Raw genomic sequence first — 23,461 nt, 5'->3', positions numbered from 1 at the left:
TACTACTTTTTGCTTACTAACTGTAAAAAGTCATTGGTTGCGACGCATGGTTGTAACCAACTAAGACATATTTAAAAATAAAATAGGCAACACATTTACAGAGGGCAGGAGAATATACTTTTATTTAATTGTATTTATTTTTTTGTCCTTTTGTTTCCTATACCATTGTTTTTCGTCTTCAAACACTTCATTCATCAAAGATTACAATAAGTGCCAGTTACATAAAAATACCCAATACAAAAAACATCACATACAATATACATACACATAAGGAACATATAAACAAAAATACACCAACTTTGTTCTGATCCTAATCAGATAGTAAAGAAGTAGAAGGCCTCCTTGGCCCTCGCGCTGGCCTGCTGCTGTCCAGAAAGAGGAGCGACACTACGTCATCACGCTGCACGCAGCTTTGACGCAGTCATATCGCTACATCTGTATATGCTACCGGTTATTTTATTATACGTCCATGACTTTCACTTAATGGAGTTTAAAAAGAAAAGAGAAGGGTCCAGCCACTTGCTTGTTTTGATTCAGCCGGAGCTTTACATCAGTGAATGACAGCATCCGGTCAGGAAGTTTGACCATTCTTTAATGGACACCGCGAGTAACGTTACCACAAATTAGATCCACTGCTAAACGGTAAGTCATCTACAATTAAAAGTGTTCTATTGTAATATTCGCTTAGCAATATGGAAGAACTTATCAAAATGTTTAATTATTTAGTGGAAAATTGAGGTTGTTTAAACAGAAAACATCTTAGGCAATACTTTAACGTTAGCATTCAAAGTTCTCTACATTACATAACCCCGGTGTAAAGTACACAATGGGGAGGGGGGAGAACTGCATATGTGCTACTGTGGTGGTAACTTCTTTATAATAACATAGGCTACTATTATTTGTTTGTTAATAATAATATATCTTGATTTGTATGGCACCCTTTTTATACAAGAAATGCAGCACACTTTACAATAAGGAAATAATGTGACTTAGAATTAGCATAAAAACAAGGATAGAACACGTGATAATAGTAAAAATCAAAAAAGAAAAAAATACATAGATTTCATATTAAATCAGTGCCCATATTTGCGGTGGTGGGTTTGAATTTGTGAGAAGAAAACTCTCTGAGGCATAGTGTCACTGTAACTAGTCATGCACAAGAATTTAATTACATAAAATATGTTATGTGTGTGTGTGTGTGTGTTCCAGTACTGCCAGTATGGAGGGAGAGGCCCTCTCCGCCCTGTGTACCCCTGCTCTGGTGGTGGATGTAGACAAAGTGAAGAGAAATGCTGAGAGGATGATCAAGCGCTGTCAGAATTTGGGGGTCCAGCTTCGGCCCCACATGAAGACCCACAAAACCCTGTATGAATACAGAAACACACTCGCACAACATACTTCTACACATCTGCTATATGTAAGGGATACTGATGAGGTCTGTGCATTTGTGTTCATGTCTAGTGAGTGTGCTGACATAATGACGGGTGGATCACGGAGGTGCATTGTGGTTTCCACACTGGCAGAGGCCTGTTTTTATGCCGACCACGGATTTGATGACATCCTCTATGCATACTCTCTTCCCTTTGATAAGGTCCTTTCAAATTACACTAAAAACACTCTTTCCAAATAAATAGGTTTTGAACATGAGGTGCGTTCTGAAAACGGTAGTATGTTTTGAATATGGAACAAAATTAAGTTAAAGGTGTGTCAATATGGATCAATATGGTTCCTAAAATCCCTTTGACTTTTGAGTGTGTTGTAAATTTAGACCATTGTCCCATAAACCTTTCACATTTTGACAATGCCAGAGTAGGATAAAGCCTGGTGTAAATATTAAGATTCATGAGGGCTTAATTCCATTTAGTGACTTGCTTTAGTTTCAGGTTCCTGCTATTCACTTCAAATGGAGCCATCATTCAGTTACACCTTTGCCTACAGCACTGCTTTTCCTACTGTACTATGACAAGTCAAAATGTCTATGCACAAATGTAAAATTGGAGCTGCTCACAGCTGCATATCATTAAAATAACTTGCAGGTGGTGGTTAAACAGCTCCATGTAGATCTTGAAAAACAAAAGATGTAATGGCAATTGTAGAAAATAACATTTTGCTTTGTTTTGTTTTTAAAAAGTCACCGTTTGCAGACTTCTAATGGTTCAATTAATTTCCTTCATACTAACTGAAAATTATAGAGTATTCTACTGTATGCCAATTAGAATTTGGTAAATACTTTATGCTATAAGTATGTAAAGTAGCATGTAGTATTAATGAAATTAAGGAAATAACTTTTTGTTTTTTCACAGCAGATTCATTTTATCCACATATTGACTTTATGCCTATCAACTAATCAATTACATACAGGGAAAAGCAATTAACATAACTTTTATATAATTTCCTGATAGCGTTTATATATTTTAGGTCTCATCTCCCAACCATACTCCAAATACCAATCACACTGATTTATGTCTGTGGTTGTTCATAGGTGGAGCGCTGTGCAGCCCTGTCAGAAAGGCTGGATCTCTTCCAAGTTTTACTGGATCATCCTCATGCTCTGGAGCAGCTCAAAAAGAGACCACTGAGAGACGGTCGGCTCTGGCACGTCTGGCTCAAACTCGACTGTGGCAACGGGAGAGGTAAACAAGCAGCGAAATCAAGACACAGCTCATCATTGGCTGTCGAGCTGTGGAAGGCAAGTGCCTGCTGATCTTGTGTTGTTTTTTTCCGTAGCTGGTGTCCTGCATTCAGAACCTGAGGCACTCCGATTGGCTCAGGCCATTGCCGAGACGGAGGGCGTGGAACTAACAGGAGTGTACGCTCATTGTGGGAATACCTATAACTGCAGAGGAGTTGAGAGAATACAGGCTGTTGCCCAGGAAACCACTGACTTGACTCTGCAGTTCATGGAAAAGTATGGCAAAAAAAAACATTACAGGCCAATCATGTCATATGTAACAGGCCACAGAGAATGGTTATGGATATATCATTTGGTTCACTTTTAACTGGCATGTTGTAGTGTGCCCAGAGCTTTTTAAGGAAGTCCTATTAGACTCACTGTTTAACTGGGATGCTAATGTTGCTTTCTGTCTACTGGATGTGTAAGTAGTCAACTGTTGCAGAAATAACCTTTTTTATGGTAATATTATGTCAGGGTTGTGTTTGCAGATGGCTGCACTGCCCCCAAATGGACTAAAATGTAACTCAGATTTAAGTGGTGTTACCTTAATGACAGTTATCACAGTGAGGCCTAAGCGCAAGTAAATAATCTATTGTCTTTGTTTCCTGTGAAATGCTGTCTTGATATAATCATTCTGTAAACGTCTCTGGGTTTGTTTTTGGGCAGACTTAATGCTGTTGGCATCACCTGTAAATCAAGCATTGGCTCCACTCCTTCCTGTAGTCACCCAGTCAAAGACATGGCACAGCTCAGCGAGGTGCATCCTGGAAACTATTGCTTCTATGGTGTGTATGGATATTGCTGTTGTATCAGTAAACGTTTGTGTGTGCTGTTTTTTATTGAAATTAGCATACTGAAAAGCTGTACTAATACAAAAGCCCTAAAAATATCATAAAAAAATTCAACACTATTGATGCTATTTTTGTGTTTTGTTTTTTGCTGTCTTCTAGATATGCAGCAGTCTGTGATTGGCTCGTGCAGTCTGGAGGATGTCGCTGTGAGAGTTTTGGCGAGAGTCATCGGACACTGTCCTCACAGGAACCAGCTCCTGATTGACTGTGGATGGAGTGGACTCAGGTACCTTCATCAAAATTTATTTAGCCAGTTTTTTGGTTTCACAATGGACTTTACCTGCTTACCGTTTTATGCTGACATAATCCTTAATAATGTATAATAGCATGCTTATAAGGATATTTACCCGATTTTAAACCAGCTCTGTGTCATCTTAGTGTGGGAAGTGTGTGCAGATTAACGGTGTGTGGCTCCCCTCACACACAGTGACTGATGTTAGGGGAAGGCGTTTGAGGGCAAAAAAAAAATAATATATCCCAATTAATTTACTCTCAATTCACCTATGATGCTCCCCAACTGGAGCAAATACATTAATCACATTTTTTTTCTCCCAACTTCATTACTAATTTTTCTTTATATGATGATTACAGCTACAGTGCCTTGCGAAAGTATTCAGCCCCCTTGAACTTTTCAACCTTTTAACACATTTCAGGCTTCAAACACAAAGATATAAAAATTTTATTTTTTGTGAAGAATCACCGACAAGTGGGACACAATTGTGAAGTGGAACAAAATCCATTGGATATTTTAAACTTTTTTAGCAAATAAAAAACTGAAAAGTGGTGCGTGCAAAATTATTTGTCCCCCTTGCGTTAATACTTTGTAGAGCCACCTATTGCTGCGATTACAGCTGCAAGTTGCTTGGGGTATGTCTCTATCAGTTTTGCACATCGGGAGACTGAAATTCTTGCCCATTCTTCCTGGCAAAACAGCTGGAGCTAAGTGAGGTTGGATGGAGAGAGTTTGTGAACAGCAGTTTTCAGTTCTGTCCACAGATTCTCGATTGGATTCAGGTCTGGACTTTGACTTGGCCATTCTGTGTCTCAAATCGCGCACTTCTGTACTAAATACTAACTATTTGAGTACATAGTGCGTTCACATTGTCGAAGTGCGGTCAAATGCAGTGCACTTAAAATACCCGGATGGTGCACTCAAACCGGTCACACTGTTAGTGTGTTCCAAATCACGCACTTCCCTTAGTGCACTTACAGACAGTACACTTCGTGCACTACGTACTGTCTTGCATAGTGCGTAAATTTTGACAGAGGAGTGTTGTCTCAAATCGCGCACTACTATGTGCACTTACCGGAAATAGCAGACTGGAATGCTCTCCCGTGGTGAAATTCCCAATTGTACAGAAGAAGAAGGGATGAAATGTGATCGTCATTTCCGGTAAGTGCACATAGTAGTGCGCGATTTGAGACAACACTCCTCTGTCAAAATTTACGCACTATGCAAGACAGTACGTAGTGCATGAAGTGTACTGTCTGTAAGTGCACTAAGGGAAGTGCACGATTTGAGACAGAGCCCTGGATACGTTTATTTGTGAACCATTCCTTTGTAGATTTTGCTGTATGTTTGGGATCATTGTCTTGTTGGAAGATAAATCTCCGTCTCAGTTTCAGGTCTTTTGCAGACTCCAACAGGTTTTCATCCAGAATGGTCCTGTATTTGGCTGCAACCATCTTCCCTGTCCCTGCTGAAGAAAAGCAGGCCCAAACCATGATGCTGCCACCACCATGTTTGACAGTGGGGATGGTGTGTTGAGGGTGATGAGCTGTGTTGCTTTTACGCCAAACATATCGTTTTGCATTGTGGCCAAAAAGTCCGATTTTGGTTTCATCTGACCAGAGCACCTTCTTCCACATGTTTGGTGTGTCTCCCAGGTGGCTTGTGGCAAACTTTAGATGAGACTTTTTATGGATATCTTTGAGAAATGGCTTTCTTCTTGCCACTCTTCCATGAAGGCCAGATTTGTGCAGTGTACGACTGATTGTTGTCCTATGGACAGACTCTCCCACCTCAGCTGGAGTTCTCTGCAGTTCATCCAGAGGGATCATGGGCCTCTTGGCTGCATCTCTGATCAGTCTTCTCCTTGTCTGAGCTGAAAGTTTACAGGGACGGCCAGGTCTTGGTAGATTTGCAGTGGTCTGATACTCCTTCCATTTCTAAATGATCGCTTGCACAGTGCTCATTGGGATGTTTAAAGCTTGGGAAATCTTTTTGTATCCAAATCCGGCTTTAAACGTCTCCACAACAGTATTACGGACCTGCCTGGTGTGTTCCTTGTTCTTCATGATGCTCTCTGCGCTTTCAACAGAACCCTGAGACTATCACAGAGCAGGTGCATTTATACAGAGACTTCATCACACACACAGGTGGATTCTATTTATCACCATCAGTCATTTAGGACAACATTGGATCATTCAGAGATCCTCGCTGAACTTCTGGAGTGAGTTTGCTGCACTGAAAGTAAAGGGGCCGAATAATTTTGCAAGCACCACTTTTCAGTTTTTTATTTGCTAAAAAAGTTTAAAATATCCAATAGATTTCGTTCCACTTCATAATTATGTCCCACTTGTTGGTGATTCTTCACAAAAAATAAAAATTTTATATCTTTATGTTTGAAGCCTGAAATGTGTCAAAAGGTTGAAAAGTTCAAGGGGGCTGAATACTTTTGCAAGGCACTGTATCCAGTGTTAGTATTGTTCTTTAAACCCTTTTTGCTCCCTGCTCTCAGTCTAGACGGAGCTGGAAAACTTCCCACTGGATATGCTGTGATTGAAGGACACCCAAACCTTAAGTAAACTATTTCCTAGCGTATAGTCCCAATATTAAATTTAAGATTAACTGAAGTTCTGATGAGATATATTTCCCCCCAGGTTGTTGTCTATGACCCAGGAGCACGGTAGAGTGGAGCCCATCTCAGGACTGCTGGACTACAGCAAATACCCCGTGGGCTCTCTGCTCACACTGATCCCCTACCATGTTAGTACAATTCAATATGGAGTAAAGCTTAATGCTGTGTTGGTTTTGTTGTGTCACCTTTATCCTGTTTGACCCTGTCTCTATTAATTTTTTTTTACAGTCGTGTGCCACTGCAGCGATGCATCCCGTGTACCATGTGCACTCTGAGGGCCGTCTGCTGGGGAAGTGGACACCAACACGTGGGTGGTGAACAGCTAGCCAACTGTTCACTTTTACATGACCTTGTTATGATAGTTAAATTAACACTGCAGAACCCCGCAGGAGGACTTCTGGGAGCTACTCATGTCACCTGTAGGTTCCTTCCAAAATACAAGTGTAGATGTATGACAAACCACTGATTAAGTAATATGTAGTACCTTTTCTAGACCTATTCCCCAAATGTTTTTATCAAAAGCAATGTGGGGGGAAATATAGAAAGAAATACACCTGTATGCTTTTAAATGATTAAAATAGAAATAAAAACTTTTGGACCTTGTTTTCTCCTAATCCTTTCATCAGTGCCACCTAAAAAGGTTTTTTAAATGAGTCAGTATTTGAATGTCAATACAAGACCAAGACGGCAGTCATGGCTGCTGTCAGTATGTGGGCATTCACTGGAGGCTGAAAACAATGATACTTCAGTTAGCAGCTATCTATATGTGTCAGCTTGATGGTAAAACACAAATACCATGAAGAGCATGGGTTACGACTCTTGACCGTACACAGTTTTATGCAGCCTAGATATGTTTGTCTTAACCTCTTAAGGTGGATAATTTTTTCTGACTACATAAAACTACCATTTTTCTTACAAAAATAAGTTTGCATACAGTTAATTTCTAACATAATTTAGGTGGCATAATGATAACAGTAACAGTAAAGTTTAATGCCACTTTTAACATTTTTATAATCATTAACTATAATTTATTACTATTATTATTATTATCATACAACTGAAATGGAAGTCTCATCAGCGAGTAGGTTGCTAACAGGATGCCATTCTCAGTCTAAGTTGCAGTAATGGAAAAATATATTTTTTTATCATACATTTTTACATTGGATATTTATCGTTGCAAACATAGACAGTTGACATCATAAATTACGTCTATGGGCTTACGCTCTTGGCTGCAGACATCCGTGCGAAGTGCATCTTGGGAAATGTGGTTTTTACTGAAACCTACGTTCCGATTGGCCACCATATGACCTTTTGCCTGTCATGTGGTTTAAAAACTTCAGGAGGATGGCGCGGAAAGTTGTCACACCACACAGCGTAGATCTCAGTGCATGAAAGTTTTGTTTACATTTTCTCGGGGCGGTACTGACTCGTTATCTGGTAAGTTACCGTAGTTGAGACACATTTGCTTACTTTTCCACTTTTTTATTTTTTTTTTTTTAGACATTCAACGTGCAGCCGCGGTCCGTTGTTCCTGACTGTCCACAGGAAACTACACCACACTGCACTGTCAGCTAACATGTTCTCATGACTGATAGAGCCAAACTAAATTAAAAGCAGTAATGTTAAATGTAACATTGAGAAGCGAAATCTGTGTGTTGTGTGTGTAAGACACAGCTAAGTAGTTAGCTTAGCTAGCCACTGTCACACTATGTGTTATTTCCCTTTCAGTTATCATGAGTGTGTTGGAGGTGAAGTTCGTTGGTGATGGAGATGCTCTGGAGCATATCGTGGACAAACAGGAGGGTAAAGTACACAGTCCCTATACTCCTCTAGCTCAGATATTTTGTTTGTTACTACTCTGTCTCGATAACGTCCGCCTGTCTGTGTATAACTAACAGGTGTGCAGAGCAACAGTGGGTCTGTTCAGAAGATGGTAACGTTTAAAAGCCCAGCTGGACGACGGACCAGAGTGGATGCAGACCATGATGGGGACGAAAATGAAGTCCTCGATGAGCAGAACTATGTCCAAGCTTTAGGAACAGACAATGCCGAAGGTAAATAAGGCAACTGTTGTTGTTGTTGTTTTTTTGTGGGTAGTAAACCTCGCCCATAGTCTACTTGTCAGGACCAAGCAAGCAGGAAGGTATTTTTATTGAACCATTATCCAGCATGCTGCTGAATAATATAAAAATCCCCAGCTGCAATTTAGTATGCACTTAGTTGCCAGTTTTTTAAGTACAGCTAGCTAAAATGAATTATGTCTAATACAACAGCCCTGCAATAAATCCTGTCTTCATCGTCAGGTAATAGTGTTTTTGTCGAAACAGTTTAAAAGTTTGTTAGTTTTTTGTTTTTGTTTTTTTACTTCTCATAGGGTATTTTGTTCATCCCTTTTTATCAATGAGAGTAGACTATATATTACTACTATTACTACTACTATATATATATATATATATATATACAGTATTAACATCATATTTTCACACCTGATCAAGGCTGGAATTAACACACCAATTCCAGTTCATGAATGGGCACAAGGCCATTGTATTTATTGCTGCTAATCCTATGCATATTATCATTTTATGAGGTTACATAATTTCCTTGATTTTTACAGAAGACGAGGAGGGTATGTACAGAGTGACTGGATCCTCCATTTTCACCTTTCAGAAGGGCAAACGTGGACACAGCATGGCCCAGACTGGTGAGATCCTCCATCCTCCTGGATTGTATGTCATCAGCTGCATGCATCAGATGACTATTAACTTGGTTTTTAGGATGTTACACACTTTCTTTTGGGGTTTTTACAAATAGCAAGTGAGTTGGCTCGGACTCCCGGGAAAAGCGTGACCTTCAGCACGACCCCCAACATTGAACCCTCCACTCCCACCCGAACAGGCCGCAGTGAGTTCTGCAAACTTTCCTTATTTTTACTTACTTTTTTATATACAACTATATACAGCTAAGTCTCTTCTTTCTGTCTTTGACTAGATCACAGAGGGGAAAGCAGGACACCTCAAAGGGTGAGAGTAGAAGGAATTTGTTTGCTTAACTTCCCCTGTACACGTCAGATCCAGCAGCCTCTTTTTTGTTTTTTTCTTTTGTTTTTTGCTGATGTTGCCATTTTTCTAGCTACAGTTAGGTGGCTTTTTGCTGCGGTGTCAGAGATGTTGTTTTCTCAGTGTTACCTCTGCTTTTTGTATGACAGAGCAAGAAGGTTCAGTTTGTCTCCACAACACCCCACAGGCTCAGGAAGAGAATGACAAGTGAGTGTAACATGTTACAATGGAAGAAGGTTCTCTTGTTGTTAGAGTTGTTAAGATATTTAAGTTAGACTTTAGCTAAACTGTTTTGATATTTTCAGCTCCGAGCATCCGATCAGACAGCGATAGCGAGCTGTCACCTTCTGACTCTGGGGAAGAGGAGGATGAAGATGGGATAGAGGAAGAGCAGAAAGGAAAGAAAGACGATAAGGAGAACTTGAAGACTCTAAGAACACCCAGTAAAGGTTCATCTGCAGCTCTCTACAAGACTCCTGCCAAGAAGAGCAAGACGGCTTCTGAAGCACCCAATCAGCCCAGTATGATTGAGGAGTATTTTGAAGCCCATGGCAGTTCTAAGGTCTTGACGTCAGACCGCACACTGGAGCGTTTACACACACCTAAACTTGACAGGGTCAGTATATAACAGCAAGTGTTCTAAATGTATTGAATGAGCTGTGCTTCCCTGTTAATAAAGTGCATCCTTATTTTGTGTTTGCAGGAGACATTGGTCCAGCTTTTAGAAGGAAAGCCGTCCTGCTGCTCCAAAGAGATCCAGCAGCTCCACAAAAAACACCGAAAGCACTTTAGCAAATGGATGTTACAATTACAGTATGTTTGGTTTGCACTTTCTTAAATCCATGCTTTGTTGTAATGCTTTTGGTATAAGACAAAATGTGTCTGTTTGTTTAGGTTGGGATTCAGCGTGCTGGTCTATGGTTTGGGCAGCAAAAAATCTCTGCTGGAAGACTTCCGTGTATCTCACTTGGCTCAGGAAATCCACCTCGTGGTCAATGGATTCTTCCCTTCCATTACTCTTAAATCAGTCAGTATACACAGAAAAATCTCTTCAAAAATAAAAATGCTTTATTGGTACAGTCTATATACTGGGACCAAAGTAGAAGCAACAGTGTGCAAAGAACAACGCTTATGATGTTCTGGATTTCTTTTCAAATTTTTTTTATTGTAAACCAATTTCATGAAAAGACCCAAAACCAGCAATGCATATGTCCTATTAATAAGTATTTTGTGTGTGTGGGGGGCAAAAGACTGATGCATCTTATTCCTCTGTGCTATAGAGCTCCATTGTGCAAAAACTATTAAAATACATCAGTGAGCCATACTGTTGCACTGGGTGACATGAAAACAGGCACTATAGTTTATTTGGAGACAAACACACCGTCTTTCTGACAAAAATATTCACTGCATTATCAAATGTGTATTAATCCATAGATAAAAATAGTTTCCAATAAATGCACAATTTTCTTCTGACATTTTCCAAATACTGTCTGGCTGTTTTAGCAAAATTACTTGGCCTTACTTAAAATTGAAACTCTAAATTTATGAACTATATATTTATGACCCAGCTCAAAGATTCACAATGGGCATGGAGCTGTGTGTTCTTGGTCTTTTCACAGAATTGTGTTGCCACCCTTGTGGTATAAAAGAGCTTGAGCAATATTAATAAATAGTTTTTTTCTTCCGTCCTTATCGCACTGTGCTTTCATTGCAGATCCTAAATGCTTTGACGTGCGAGGTTTTAGAGCACCAGGGAAGTTTCCGGACCCCCTCAGACCAGATCCAGTACATCACTCAAACTCTCAAAGACAGTGAGTGTGTCCATCAATTGTCTCTGTCTTAAGCTTGTGTTTGCATTCGGTTTTACAATTAAAGCATGTCCTTTCAGGCCCAGATCTCCATGTATACCTGCTAATCCATAATATTGACGGACCAATGCTGCGAGGAGAGAAGACCCAGAGTGCACTGGGGCAGCTGGCATCCCTGCCCAACCTGCACTTGGTGGCTTCTTTAGACCACATAAACGCTCCACTGGGTGGGTGTTTGTGTGTGTACTGCTGTGTTAATTATCTTGAAATGTATTCTTGTAGCTGAATCTTTCCTGTGTGTTTCCAGTGTGGGACCAGTTTAAGCAGAGCCAGTTTAACTGGTTGTGGTGGGAGTGTGTGACCTTTCAGCACTACGCAGAAGAAACGTCATATGAAAACTCGCTCCTAGTGCAGCAGACTGGCGCTCTCGCTCTGTCCTCCCTTACACACGTGCTACGCAGCTTGACACCCAATGCAAGGTACTACATTCACCTTGGTATAATTTATAACTATCAGAGCTGTTAAGTGATTGATTAATTGCTTCAGTTCTTCATGGCTCTGTGTCCTTTTTTCTGCAGAGGAATTTTCAAACTGTTAGTGAAATTCCAGCTGGAAAACAACGATAACCCTTCATATACAGGTGCACACACAACTTCAAAATTCTGTATAGATTGTTCGGTAAAATGTTGCTTTATCGTTGTAATGTTTGCCTATTGCTGTGTGCAGGGTTGTCATTCCAAGATTTCTACCAGCGTTGTCGCGAGGCGTTCTTGGTGAACTCTGACCTCACACTGAGGACTCAGCTGACTGAGTTCAGAGACCACAAACTGATACGGACACGCAAGGTGGAGTTCTGTTTCACTTTACAGTTCCCATCTCTCATTTAGTGAAATAACTCCCAAACTTGCATCTCTCATTTACATTTATTCCTATGATTTTTTCAGGGTGCAGATGGTGTAGAGTACTTAATTGTTGCGGTGGATGCAAGCACGTTGATGGATTTCCTGGAGAACGAAAAGGCTGACTGAAAGGAGAAGACTTTAGACTTGTATCTCTTATTCTTCATCCACTGACTTTACCAGAAAGTGGATATTTTGGTTGAATCAGTCACTGATGAAAAAAGGCCCATAAGCCCTTATTTCAGGCTTTACAATGTAAATGAATGGCTTGAATCTAGTCATTGGTGAATTGTTTCACTTCACAAAATGCCCCATTATAGCTCTGACATTCGCATCTAGTGTTTTGATGTATTACATGTTTTCAGCTAACCTGTGTAATTAAATTCCACGCTTTGTTATTGCAAATACGTTTTTTTAATTATGGAAATAGATTTACATTTAGCAAAACATACATTTGTTTGTACAAGGCAGGTAGGCATGCTGCTATTAATAAAAAAAAAAAGCAAGTAAAGTTATTTAGTACTTCTCCACATGTGAAAGTGTGTAACAAACTGGAGAGAGATCAGTGAACCATAACAAGTGTCATGCATATTGCAATCGGAAGGGTACGGGTAAGGAAGGCGGTGTTTAAAGATCTGTTTTGTGAGCCCAAGAACAAGGTTTAGGTTAAATATGGATAGAGGCGGGAGAGATTTGACCCTAAGTGTTTGTTATAAAATGTTTCAGTGTTGGATCTCTGGAGTTTTTCGTGTCTTCAGTGAATCTAATAGCATCTCTGAGCCTATTGTGTAAGTTTGCAGTCTATTTTGGGTAGCTGTGTGTACAACGAGAAGCTCCTCTTCATCCAAATCATTCAGCAGCAGCAGCACTGCATCAAGAGTGTGTGTCTGAAAATACAATTAAGCTTATTATTCATTTCCTAAAATTAATACAAAAATATTCCAAGTTAAGTATATTAAACATTTAGCGTTCTAGGAAGCAATGATCAGAGATAAGAGGTTACCTTTTTCATTGATGGTTTATTTTCTCTGGTTGATGGAGAAGAAAGAGAGGGGAACTTGTCTCTGGAGAGGGGTTTCATCCCCAACTCTTCCCTGATTTTGCTAAATACAAAAATCAAGAGTGAAATGTTTTTTCTTAAAATGTCTCTGTTACCTCGACAGACAGTGCATGATCTACTTCCTGTAAGTGTTGGTGTCATGCCACAAAGCTTACTTGGTCTCCTCCATGTTGTAGTTAAGCGAGTCATTCTCTGTCTCAGCATCTGGAAGTCCATTGGTGGAAAGCTGGTTTTGAACACTGCCTGGGGGGGTGGTGACTTCTTCACCCTCCATGAGAGCAAGTGCAAGCTCATCCTCTGTCACCACTGCAACACAGGCACAAAACAGACAAGTGCATGTACAGTATATACTGTATATAATACACATGCTTCATTAAAATCGTTTCCAGACACAGAAACATGTTTTATCTAACCATCTTCTCTCAAGTCATACCAAAGCTATGCACAGTTTTTACTCCAGCCAACACAATAGTTTGAATGTCTTTCTTCCCATTGTGGGTGCAAATTATTTCTAATAGTCACATACACACTGCACACTCACCTTGGTTGTCTAGCTTCAGGAGGCGAGGAAGGCAGCGCAGTACAGTGAGGCGATACTGGCTAGAGTCAGTTCCACAACAGGGGTTTTCAGCCAACCAGAGCACTCTGAGACGTGTCAAGGGTCGCAGATGAGAGAGCTCAGAGAGTGTGGGAATATTGTTCTTCCTCAGGTAGAGCTCACATAGAGACAGACAGCCAGCCAGAGAAGAGAGAGATGAGATGTTGTTGACACTACAGAGAGAGAAAAGGAAAAACAGCAGTCAGCATTCTTGGATCATTTCAAATGATTTGGTGCAAATGTAACAGAGAGACACATAGCAAAGAGTTAAACAGGCCAACCTAAGTGTCAGCACCTCAATGTTGGCCATTTGAGTGAAGATAGAAATCTGCAAAGACAGAATATAAAGGAACACATATTGCATCCAACTTAAATTAAAACGAGTAAAAAGGTAAATAGTGCATGAATAACGTGAATTCAGTGTCAAACCTAAAAGGCCTATGAACCGTACTCACATCAGTCAGGCTGCATCCCCTGCAAAAACAGAATAACACGAATTTACCACAAAATAAACAAAACAACCTGTGCCTGTCAACCTACATCGACATGTAAGCAAAACAACTAAATTACTGACTACTGTTATGCTACAATTTCACCACTTACCAGCAGTTTAACTTCTTCACACTTTCCAAGTCGGAGGCCTTTGCCTTCGCGAGAACCTGTTTTCGTGTTAGCTTCATAGCATATCAAATAACTAACTAAGCTATCAGTAAAGAATATTTTAATACACTATATGTTGACCACAAACAAAGCCCGCATTATGACAGGCTAGTGGACACCAACTCAACTGAGCAGCAGTGATGTCGTTTCCACCACATAAATACGCATGCGCGTATCCACTGCGGCGTCCTTAGTTACAGTCATTTCCGGTATTATTCTTATTGTGTACGTGAAGATTGTATTCATTTATTTTTGTTTGTAACACTACTCCTTGGCAAAGGTCCATAGTATTGTAAACGATGTATTATATTTGTTATATTTTTATGTAGTAGCATCTGCATTCCGTGAAAACTCAAAGTCCCACAATGCAGTGTAAACGACTGGGTAAATCGCGCCTGCGCGGTAAGCAATCCCTCTTTGGACCTACGTCTCCACTGAAACAATGGTGAGCCTAGAATGTCCCCTTCCGAATCGGTTTCAATCCGACAATTCCTGTGCTCTAAGTGATATAATCACATATTTGGACAGCTCTGTGGTGTCTTTTTTGTTAGACCTGGCCGTTATTTGTGTTGATTTTGTGATTCTAGAAACAAGTAAAAGGATGTTTTCGTGAGAGAAATGGCTGCCACCATTGCTAACGTTACTCACCCAGTCCATGTACCGGGCGGGCTAGTGATATTAGCATGCTATCGGTCTTTACATGATAATGCCATATTAGTTTAGAGGGCCCGCCGTTTTATAAGTGAAACAATATGGTATGCTTCATATCTCAATATAGTTCGTTTCCTCCAAACCTGGCCTAGAATATAAACAACTATGTTGTTAATCATATGTGGCTAGCTAGCTAGATGGCTAACGTAAGTTTGGTAACGTTTTTGAGAGGAAGCGGGTGTATGCTAACGTTAGTACCCTGGTATTACGGCTTCTGCAGTTTAATGACGTGTTGAATACCTGCAGTGATGTGAACAGTGTTCCCAAATGCATTTGGTTGGCAAAATGAACACGACTGTCTCTTTACGGGGATGTCTACAATATTTGGAAAACCTACAAGAGCATTTCTCTCTGCACTCCATTTACCCTTATAAAGTTACTGCTTGAAAGTTCAGTTGCAGAGCAGATGTCTCTAGTATTAACCACGTGTATCAGATATAATTACTGTCCGTACACCTGCATAAAAATGTCATATTGTATCTTATTGGGTGTACATCTTGTCCGCAGGCCAAGCGTACCAAGAAGGTGGGGATCGTTGGTAAATATGGCACGCGTTATGGCGCGTCGCTGAGGAAGATGGTGAAGAAAATTGAAATCTCCCAGCACGCTAAATACACCTGCTCATTCTGTGGCAAGGTAAGACTATCTAGAAATCGTAATGTAACGTTACTGCAGCTACTGGCACTGGTTTTTAGTACAGTGTTTGGATTTGTCTCTGGACAAATGGAAAAAATGCTGTTTTATAACTGTTATTAATTTGATATTGACAGACCAAGATGAAGAGGAGGGCTGTTGGTATCTGGCACTGTGGGTCCTGCAGAAAGACCGTGGCAGGAGGCGCCTGGACTTACAAGTAGGTTTCTCTCTGCTTTGCTGTAATTCTGCTATCAAACTCAGCAACATGTACTCACCCAAACGGATGTTGTTGCTGTGGACATGTTGATATCCATTAAAAAAAAGGAAAATTGATTTTAGTAATTTCTCTGTCTGGATAATTATGAGGATAACCGTATGCAAAAAAGTGTATTGTGGAGAAAAAACTGACAGACATTGGCATATATATATATATATATATATATACACACATTGGCATATTTTAACCCAATGACATTGGGATATATATACATTGGGATATTTCATCCCAATGTATTCTATTTGGAAATAATAAATCATTCTTGACTACTGGGGTGATTTTTGTAGGAGAGTGAATCTACATAAAAAATGTGTTGAACTTTAATGCTTAACAAACACCGACGCAAGTCAGCTTGATGTGAACTTTGTAAATGGTTCATCTTCAACATGGGAAAGATGGCAAGGGCAAAAGCTCTGATTTCCTCTACATAATCTAAATCTGAAAAAGTATGGAATTTTGAAATGGAAACTGTGAGTCCTTAACTCCATTACCAGCAATCCTACTTTTGGCAGCAGAGTTATGTAGTTGTACTTGCTTCTAGGACCATATCTGAGTTTTGCGTAAACCGTAAACAGTTCAAACGCAGTAGGAAGTGTACCCATGGAGCAGCAGCCATACAACTTTCACCTAGAGAACTGTCTTTAATGTTTCAATATTATGAAAAGCTTCTAAGCTAATCAGTGGTATCTAAATGTTATGAATGTCATGGATTAGCCTGTTTGTGCAATATGGTTCCAGTGTTTTCCTGGCTCAGAATAAGCTTTTGTAGGACATGCAATGTCAGGTACCTGGACCCTGATCACAGTACACTAGAACCAAGTATACAGTACACACTAGAACCAAAGTCCAGTTTGTTTAGTGTGAACACTACGTACCGTGCCCAAGTCTACTTGAAAAGCCGGCCTCTTTCGAGTAGGCTACAGTTGATGCAAATTTGTGTACGGTTAACATCAGGTGTGAAACCAACCTTACCAAAACCTACAAATCAACCTTGCATACCTAGACGGAAGTTTGTAAAATGGTTTCATATGTGTGGTAAATCTCAATTACTCATGAATTGAATCAACCCTCTCAGATGTTCTCATTCAGTGAACGTTAACATAACTTCCCAGTTTTGTAAATATAAGAAATGATCCAGCATACATTTCCTCCCCTACATTTTGTTGGATATGTTACGAGACATCTGACTTTCCTGAACAGCTGCAATTTCTTTTTAAATTGCAGCCAAAGGGAAATGGGATTTTATAAATGGTTTTAATGTATGGTGTGAACCAACATACCTAGTAATCCTAATTGCAATAAAATAGCCATGGCCTTGCTAGACCACACTAATGAAAAATGATTGGCAGCTGTGCTAAACTATCAAAAAGGCCTTAAAATTACATTAACCAATGTACGAACCACAAAGCAACTGGCAGCTATTTGCCGAGATACTGTTATGGGTCATCTGGAAAGCTTTTTATACTGAATACTGTTCATGAAGGTGTTCCAAAGGTTTCTTAAATCGCCTGCATGACGTGACTAAGGGGAGCGAGGTTTTTTCATGACTATTTAGTTTTCTAAATAAGGAAAGACTAGCTCTTGAATAGGATGGGAATCTCTGGACAGTGGAAGTTGGGAATATTCCTTAAAAGGCATACACAAAGTATAAGTAATGTTGTTTGTTTGTTTTTTGTCTTTTGCAGCACAACTTCAGCTGTCACAGTCAAATCTGCAATCAGGAGACTGAAGGAGTTGAAGGACCAGTAAACCAGTGTCAAAAGTCACTGGTGGATTTGGGACTTTTTCTGTAAACGACCTGGACACGGCCTCAATATGTCAAATAAATCAGTCTGGAGCGGAATTCTTTGTCTTTGTTCATCAGTTTCGTAATGTAGCAGAAAATTAAAACTTGTGCGCTGTAACCACAAAAAGATGCCCCACCAAAGAGAGAGAGGCTCTACAACTCCTTGTAACTGCATATAATAACTTGAAATAGTTGCACAACCAGAAGGTGTACTCGTGACCTGCAGTGTTTTTTTTGTTTTTTTTCCTTCAGGTCAGATAAATGACCGTGTGTTTCAAATGCTCTACCACGCCTGTTCAATCCACAGCACATTAAAGAATACGGTCTCTAGCAGAAGGTGAAAATATTTGACTCAATTGATAAACAAGGCTAAATAAGGTTATGTGATTAATACACACACAACAAACATTTTGACTTGCTAAAAGGTGTAATGTTATAGTGGCTTTATTTTTTATATATATATATGCATGCATGCATTTAGTTTTTATAAAGTAAAGCCTCAATGTCCATGAGAGGCAGTTTGACTTGAAGTCAGAACAAAAGTCTAAAGGTTTCCATACAATATTATACCTATACAATAAATCCAAACGTAAGTGCCATTATTGATAGCACGTGCATGTCCTGCAGTGGTCAATGTGTGCTGTGAATAAGGTTTATCACTAGTGCTGATGAGTGTTAGTGCCATACATCCTGCATATAACAAGTTCGTATGCTATCACATATCGCAAATAAGGAGTTGGCTATGAAGGTTTTATTTTTATGCTAAAAATAGTATTGATCCTCTGCACAGGTGTGATTAAATATACCTACAAATTAGCATACGCTCAAACAAACTTTTTTTTTTATAATTCTAGAAACATAACTGCATCATGGCTATTAAGTTTTTTTGATAATAAAAAATGCACCGAATTCTTAGTTCAAAGTCCTAAATATGTCAAATAAAGTCACATTAAATATGCATTAAATGTCAGGAAGAACATACGATTTCACTAGTTGATTATATAAATTTCACACATAATATAGTCTACACAAAAAAGGAACTCTGTAGGTAACAGTTACCTGTACCTTCCTGAAGATGACAGCAGTGGAGCCATACATATGTATATAATGTTTTATATAATTATACTGTATGAGTGTAACAAACTGTAAAAAGCACCAAAAACAACTGTCGTAAAATGCCGAGCGGTATCGTGCGTTTTGGCTTCGGTAGACGCTAGATCAGATCCGCTAGATGTGTCGAAGTCAAAGGACGTTCTTCATGACCCGCCTTATTCTGCCTCTGATTGGCTTACCCTGGTATTCTTACCCTAACCCTAACCAATCCTCATTCCTTATGCCTAAACCTAACTACGTTGATCATTGTAGCATATCCGATTTAGAATCTTCCCATTATGTCCATGCGTTTCCTCAGTAGTGCTGAATACTAGTATGGCGGCGTCCAGTGTTTTCAGACCGGGCTTGTTCAACCATAAAGTTGCAATAGTAACGGGTGGCGGGACCGGTATCGGTAAAGCTATCTCTGCAGAGCTGCTGGAGCTGGGTAAGTGATGCCGAGTTCTGGTTGGTTTGAAGTGAACAGCAGCGGACTGACCACTACAGCCAAGTGAACTTTGACATAGAATGCTAAACCTGCTCCAACCTTACTATCACACCAGCAAAGACCTGGAAATTGTGACACCTTTTAAACACTGTGGTGGCTCAGGTTTTGGTAACAGCTATTAAAGTCAAGACTTTGGCAAAGTGTGATTAAAAACGTTTACAGTGTGTGGCAAAATAACAGTAGCCCAATATCTAATATCCTATTCATGTCACATAACTGATGGGTTATGCGGTGAAACATCTGGACCACGTCTCATGTTTCCTCCTCGGATTTCAGTAATTGAGACTTATTTCACCCTCCGCGTTTGTCATGTCTAAATAAATACCGAAGAATGACATGACATTTATTGGCCTCACATGATTGAAAACTGAATGGTAATACATTCTGCCTCACTATTTGGAATTCAGTGGAACTCCCAATTGCTTTAAACTCGTGTCTTTAATTTGGAGTCATCTATGAAAAATCCCAGAACAGCAACAAGTCAGTGACTGTTAATTGTGGCCAACTCATTGCAAATAATCACATCAGTAAACCAGATAATAATTATAAAAAGTGTGTCCTAAAGTGAACAGACTATCAGTAATGTTTCATAGTTTTTTTGGTGGCTAACTATTTTGTCTTCAGGTTGCAATGTGGTGATTTCCAGTAGAAAGACAGAGAGGTTGGAGGCGGCAGCTCAGGAGATGAGAGAAAAACTCCCTGCCTCCAGCCCTGCATCTGTCACTCCTCTACCATGTAACATCCGAAACGAGGATGAGGTGGGCCTACACACGCATTCAGCCTCTGGAACAGCTTCATGTTGATGTTGTCAGTGCTTGATCTCATGTTTTGATTCCCTGGTCCTGCAGGTGAAGAATCTTGTGTCGTCAGTCCTGAAAGAGTACGGCAGGATAGACTTTCTGGTAAACAATGGAGGAGGTCAGTTCACCAGCCCAGCAGAACATATGTCCTCCAAAGGCTGGAAAGCTGTGGTAGACACCAACCTGACTGGAACCTTCCACTGCTGCCGGGAGGGTAAGATGCACACAGATAGCGCTAGCTTAGTGTGTGTTTGTTAAAGCTCCCAGTGTGATTGTTGCGGTTCTATCCACACAGTCTACACTGCGTGGATGAAACAGCATGGAGGTGTGATCGTCAACATCATTGCTGACATGTGGAAAGGTTTCCCAGGCATGGCGTAAGCAGCGCCACCCACCACATTCACACATGAATTTACAACTGGCACACTTTTCTCCCTTTTGTTAAGACATTGTGTCTCCTCTCCGTGATAGCCACACAGGGGCAGCCAGGGCAGCAGTGGACAACTTAACAAAGAGTCTGGCCATTGAGTGGGCATCCTCAGGAGTCAGAGTCAACTCTGTTGCACCTGTAAGGACAGGGTTAATGCAGAATAAGTGTTGGATGTCTTTTTAAATATGTAGTCATTTCAAATCTGTCCATTTGTCTGGTTGCAGGGCACAATCTTTTCCAAAACGGCAATGGAGAACTACAAGGACTTTGGACCTAATCTTTTCAAGATGTCTGTTCCATTATGCCCTGCAAAGAGGCTTGGAGTACCAGAAGAGGTGGGTAACCATGTAGTGACACCCTCAAACCCCGGAAAGGCACCCATTAAACTCAAAGCAGTTTTGTTATATTTAAAAAAGTCCAATTGTTTATGGGATTTTCAGCAAAGTACCTTTTCATACATCCAAAGTCCTGGCTATACCTTGCTAAAGTGAAAAAAACGAACATCTGTCTTTTTGATGACACTGTGTTGTGGAAAGGGCTAAACTATATAGATAAATATACTGTAACATCCATAGTAGTTCAGTTATCAATGTCACAGCATCTGTTTGTTTAGGAAAATTCCCTGTTTAGTTGTCTAATGTCTAATTGAAATCTGTCACATTCAACTGCATGATAATGGGAAGTCAAAGTGAACTATTATTCTCAGTCTTTCAGAAAGCATCCTGTGAATCATATGACATAATAATGACGTTGTAGAGTTCATTTTAGACAACAAATCCAATCTAATCCAACTTTATTTATAAAGCACATTTAAAACAACCAGGTTGACCAAAGTGCTGGACATTGACATGATTGAGGAGTAACAAAACGAACATTTAAAACAAGTAACATACTGAAAATGCAGAAAACAACTCTCAAGTCAAAGAATAAAAGTGAGTTTGAAGTCGTGATTTAAAAGGGTGAAAGCTGGGGTCCAATCTGACATGCAGAGGCAATTCATTCCACAGCCTTGGGGCCACAACTGAGAATGCTCCATCTCCCGTATTGTTGGGCCGCATTCTAGGGACTAACATGGGAATATCATGACCTCGGTTTTACTTTCATTGAAACAAAAAACAAAACAAAGTCATGTTTCTTGATTGGCGTGACTAAGAGATGTAAGTTAAGAGCTGATGTGTTGTGTCTGTGGCTTTGTTGCAGTGTCACGGGCTGTAGTCATTTCTTCTGTTTTTTTCCTAAGTTCAGATCTCATCAGCGGTGTGTTTCCTGCTCTCCCCTGCTGCCTCCTACATCTCTGGAGCCACCCTGAGGGTTGATGCAGGGCAGAGTCTGTACCACTCTGTGTGGGAGATTCCCGGTACGTATACATCTTGCTAAAGCATCCACAGACATGGCCTTTACTGTATATACTAGATACAAAACAATACAAGCAAATAAGTAGATTAAATCAATTCAATTCAATTCAATTTTATTTTTAGAGTTGTCTCAAGACACTTTACAGATAGAGCAGGTCTAGACCACTCCATAATTTACAAGGACCCAACAGTTCTAGTAGTTTCCTCCAGAGCAAGCAACAGTGCGACAGTGGCGAGGAAAAACTTCCTTTTAGGCAGAAACCTCGGACAGACCCAGACTCTTGGTAGGCGGTGTCTGACGGGCCGGTTGGGGTCAGAATGAAGAGTGGAAATAACAAAAATAGAAAAAGAAAAAGAAAAAAAAATAGTAGTTTGTAGCAGTTCTTTGTAGTAGTTCATGGCATAGCAGGGCACTGTGGGCATTACAAGGCACAGCAGGATGTAGCAGGACACAGCAGAGCGTAGCAAGATGAACATGGCATCGCAGGACGTTTAGTGGGACCAATCCTTGTGTGTTTTGTGTGGTTTTCTCCAGACCACAGTGCATGGCCTGAGTCTCCAGAGGGGGAGAACCTGGATGCTCTGAAGGACCTGCTCAACCCACAAAGCAAACTCTAAATTCCGTTTGCGGCAAAGTCTCCGAGCCCAGTGCATAAACACGCACATACACACTTGGACAACAAGCATCATGGACATTGAGCTGTACAGGCACCACAGGCACTGTCAAAGAAACAGGACACCACAGTGGCCTGGTTATATTGAAAGATGGTGTGATTGATTATTGCAACAAATGTAAATAATTGTATGAAATTGATAGCAACATTGTTTGAGTTGTGACAAATTGTTATAATGTATGTAGAATATTTTTCCAGTGCCTTTGTAAGTTGGCAGGTTAACACACAGTGCTTTTTTAACCCAAGTGCTACAAAGTCCTTTACAAATGGAGACAAAAACAAAGGAAAATGGCAATGATAATGATTAAATTTGCACTGTTTCAGCGTCTCTGAGGCTGTTTCAAAGTCAGGAGCTGCAATGTCAAAAGCTAGATCACCTTTAGTTTTAGGACTTTGGACTAGACCTGATCGTGTTAGTCTTTGTAAGTAAAACATTTGTGATGTAGATGATCATTAAGGAATAAAAAATAATCAGTAATGCATGGAGAATTTTTGACATTGACTTACGATATACATTGTTACTTTGATATCACGCTCCCTTTCTTTTCTAATATTCAAGGGGAAACAGATAATGGAAGTTTGTTGTTATAAAAATAATTGCGAATGATAGAAAAATTAAATATTTTTGTCATTAAATATGAATCTGCCGTCTATTAAAAAAGACTACCGGCACGTTGCTACTTGTTGAAATTGGATCGATTTTTGTGATTTGAACAGTTATCACG

The 23,461-nt window shown here is 40.0% G+C and overlaps 5 protein-coding genes across 7 annotated transcripts; 4 read left to right on the top strand and 1 right to left on the bottom strand.

Moving 5' to 3' along the window:
• The first annotated feature begins 396 nt into the window (after nt 1-396).
• On the top strand, nt 397-6,989 carry zgc:162816 (D-threo-3-hydroxyaspartate dehydratase). 2 transcript variants are annotated; one of them, XM_032532201.1, is made up of 10 exons: nt 397-642; nt 1,210-1,365; nt 1,462-1,591; nt 2,483-2,633; nt 2,728-2,908; nt 3,341-3,459; nt 3,625-3,751; nt 6,267-6,329; nt 6,409-6,514; nt 6,615-6,989. In XM_032532201.1, exons 2-10 carry the CDS (start codon nt 1,220-1,222, stop codon nt 6,702-6,704), a joined length of 1,113 nt encoding a protein of 370 aa, XP_032388092.1. In that variant the 5' UTR covers nt 397-642; nt 1,210-1,219; the 3' UTR covers nt 6,705-6,989. The 2 variants fall into 2 exon arrangements, with proteins under 2 accessions (XP_032388092.1, XP_032388093.1); XM_032532202.1 differs by having other exon boundaries at nt 513-603.
• A 671-nt stretch (nt 6,990-7,660) lies between these two features.
• Nucleotides 7,661-12,637, top strand: orc2 (origin recognition complex, subunit 2). Of its 2 annotated transcripts, none has more exons than XM_032532127.1 (16): nt 7,661-7,823; nt 8,115-8,189; nt 8,285-8,440; nt 9,004-9,087; nt 9,198-9,287; nt 9,375-9,406; nt 9,592-9,649; nt 9,748-10,058; nt 10,146-10,255; nt 10,337-10,469; nt 11,157-11,253; nt 11,331-11,477; nt 11,558-11,729; nt 11,829-11,890; nt 11,977-12,095; nt 12,195-12,637. In XM_032532127.1, exons 1-16 carry the CDS (start codon nt 7,775-7,777, stop codon nt 12,276-12,278), a joined length of 1,779 nt encoding a protein of 592 aa, XP_032388018.1. In that variant the 5' UTR covers nt 7,661-7,774; the 3' UTR covers nt 12,279-12,637. The 2 variants fall into 2 exon arrangements, with proteins under 2 accessions (XP_032388018.1, XP_032388017.1); XM_032532126.1 differs by having other exon boundaries at nt 7,662-7,823; nt 9,001-9,087.
• Nucleotides 12,638-12,766: 129 nt separating this feature from the next.
• cfap410 (cilia and flagella associated protein 410) lies at nt 12,767-14,632 on the bottom strand. The gene is made up of 7 exons (XM_032532129.1): nt 14,411-14,632; nt 14,263-14,281; nt 14,089-14,135; nt 13,751-13,980; nt 13,365-13,515; nt 13,153-13,252; nt 12,767-13,036 (listed from the first exon to the last, which is right to left on the bottom strand). The coding sequence occupies exons 1-7, from the start codon at nt 14,485-14,487 to the stop codon at nt 12,872-12,874; spliced, it is 789 nt and encodes a 262-aa protein (XP_032388020.1). The 5' UTR covers nt 14,488-14,632; the 3' UTR covers nt 12,767-12,871.
• Nucleotides 14,633-14,685: 53 nt separating this feature from the next.
• On the top strand, nt 14,686-17,934 carry rpl37a (ribosomal protein L37a). The gene is made up of 4 exons (XM_032530858.1): nt 14,686-14,912; nt 15,686-15,814; nt 15,949-16,031; nt 17,777-17,934. The coding sequence occupies exons 1-4, from the start codon at nt 14,910-14,912 to the stop codon at nt 17,838-17,840; spliced, it is 279 nt and encodes a 92-aa protein (XP_032386749.1). The 5' UTR covers nt 14,686-14,909; the 3' UTR covers nt 17,841-17,934.
• A 1,254-nt stretch (nt 17,935-19,188) lies between these two features.
• Nucleotides 19,189-23,343, top strand: pecr (peroxisomal trans-2-enoyl-CoA reductase). Its single transcript, XM_032530857.1, has 8 exons — nt 19,189-19,417; nt 20,102-20,235; nt 20,326-20,491; nt 20,573-20,654; nt 20,749-20,845; nt 20,932-21,042; nt 21,953-22,064; nt 22,598-23,343. Exons 1-8 carry the CDS (start codon nt 19,306-19,308, stop codon nt 22,678-22,680), a joined length of 897 nt encoding a protein of 298 aa, XP_032386748.1. The 5' UTR covers nt 19,189-19,305; the 3' UTR covers nt 22,681-23,343.
• Nucleotides 23,344-23,461: the final 118 nt, after the last annotated feature.

The sequence above is a fragment of the Etheostoma spectabile genome, chromosome 12 (assembly GCF_008692095.1).
Source record: "Etheostoma spectabile isolate EspeVRDwgs_2016 chromosome 12, UIUC_Espe_1.0, whole genome shotgun sequence".
Taxonomy (NCBI): domain Eukaryota; kingdom Metazoa; phylum Chordata; class Actinopteri; order Perciformes; family Percidae; genus Etheostoma; species Etheostoma spectabile.
Note: the sequence above shows the minus strand (reverse complement) of the source record. Positions and strands in the feature narration are given on the sequence as shown.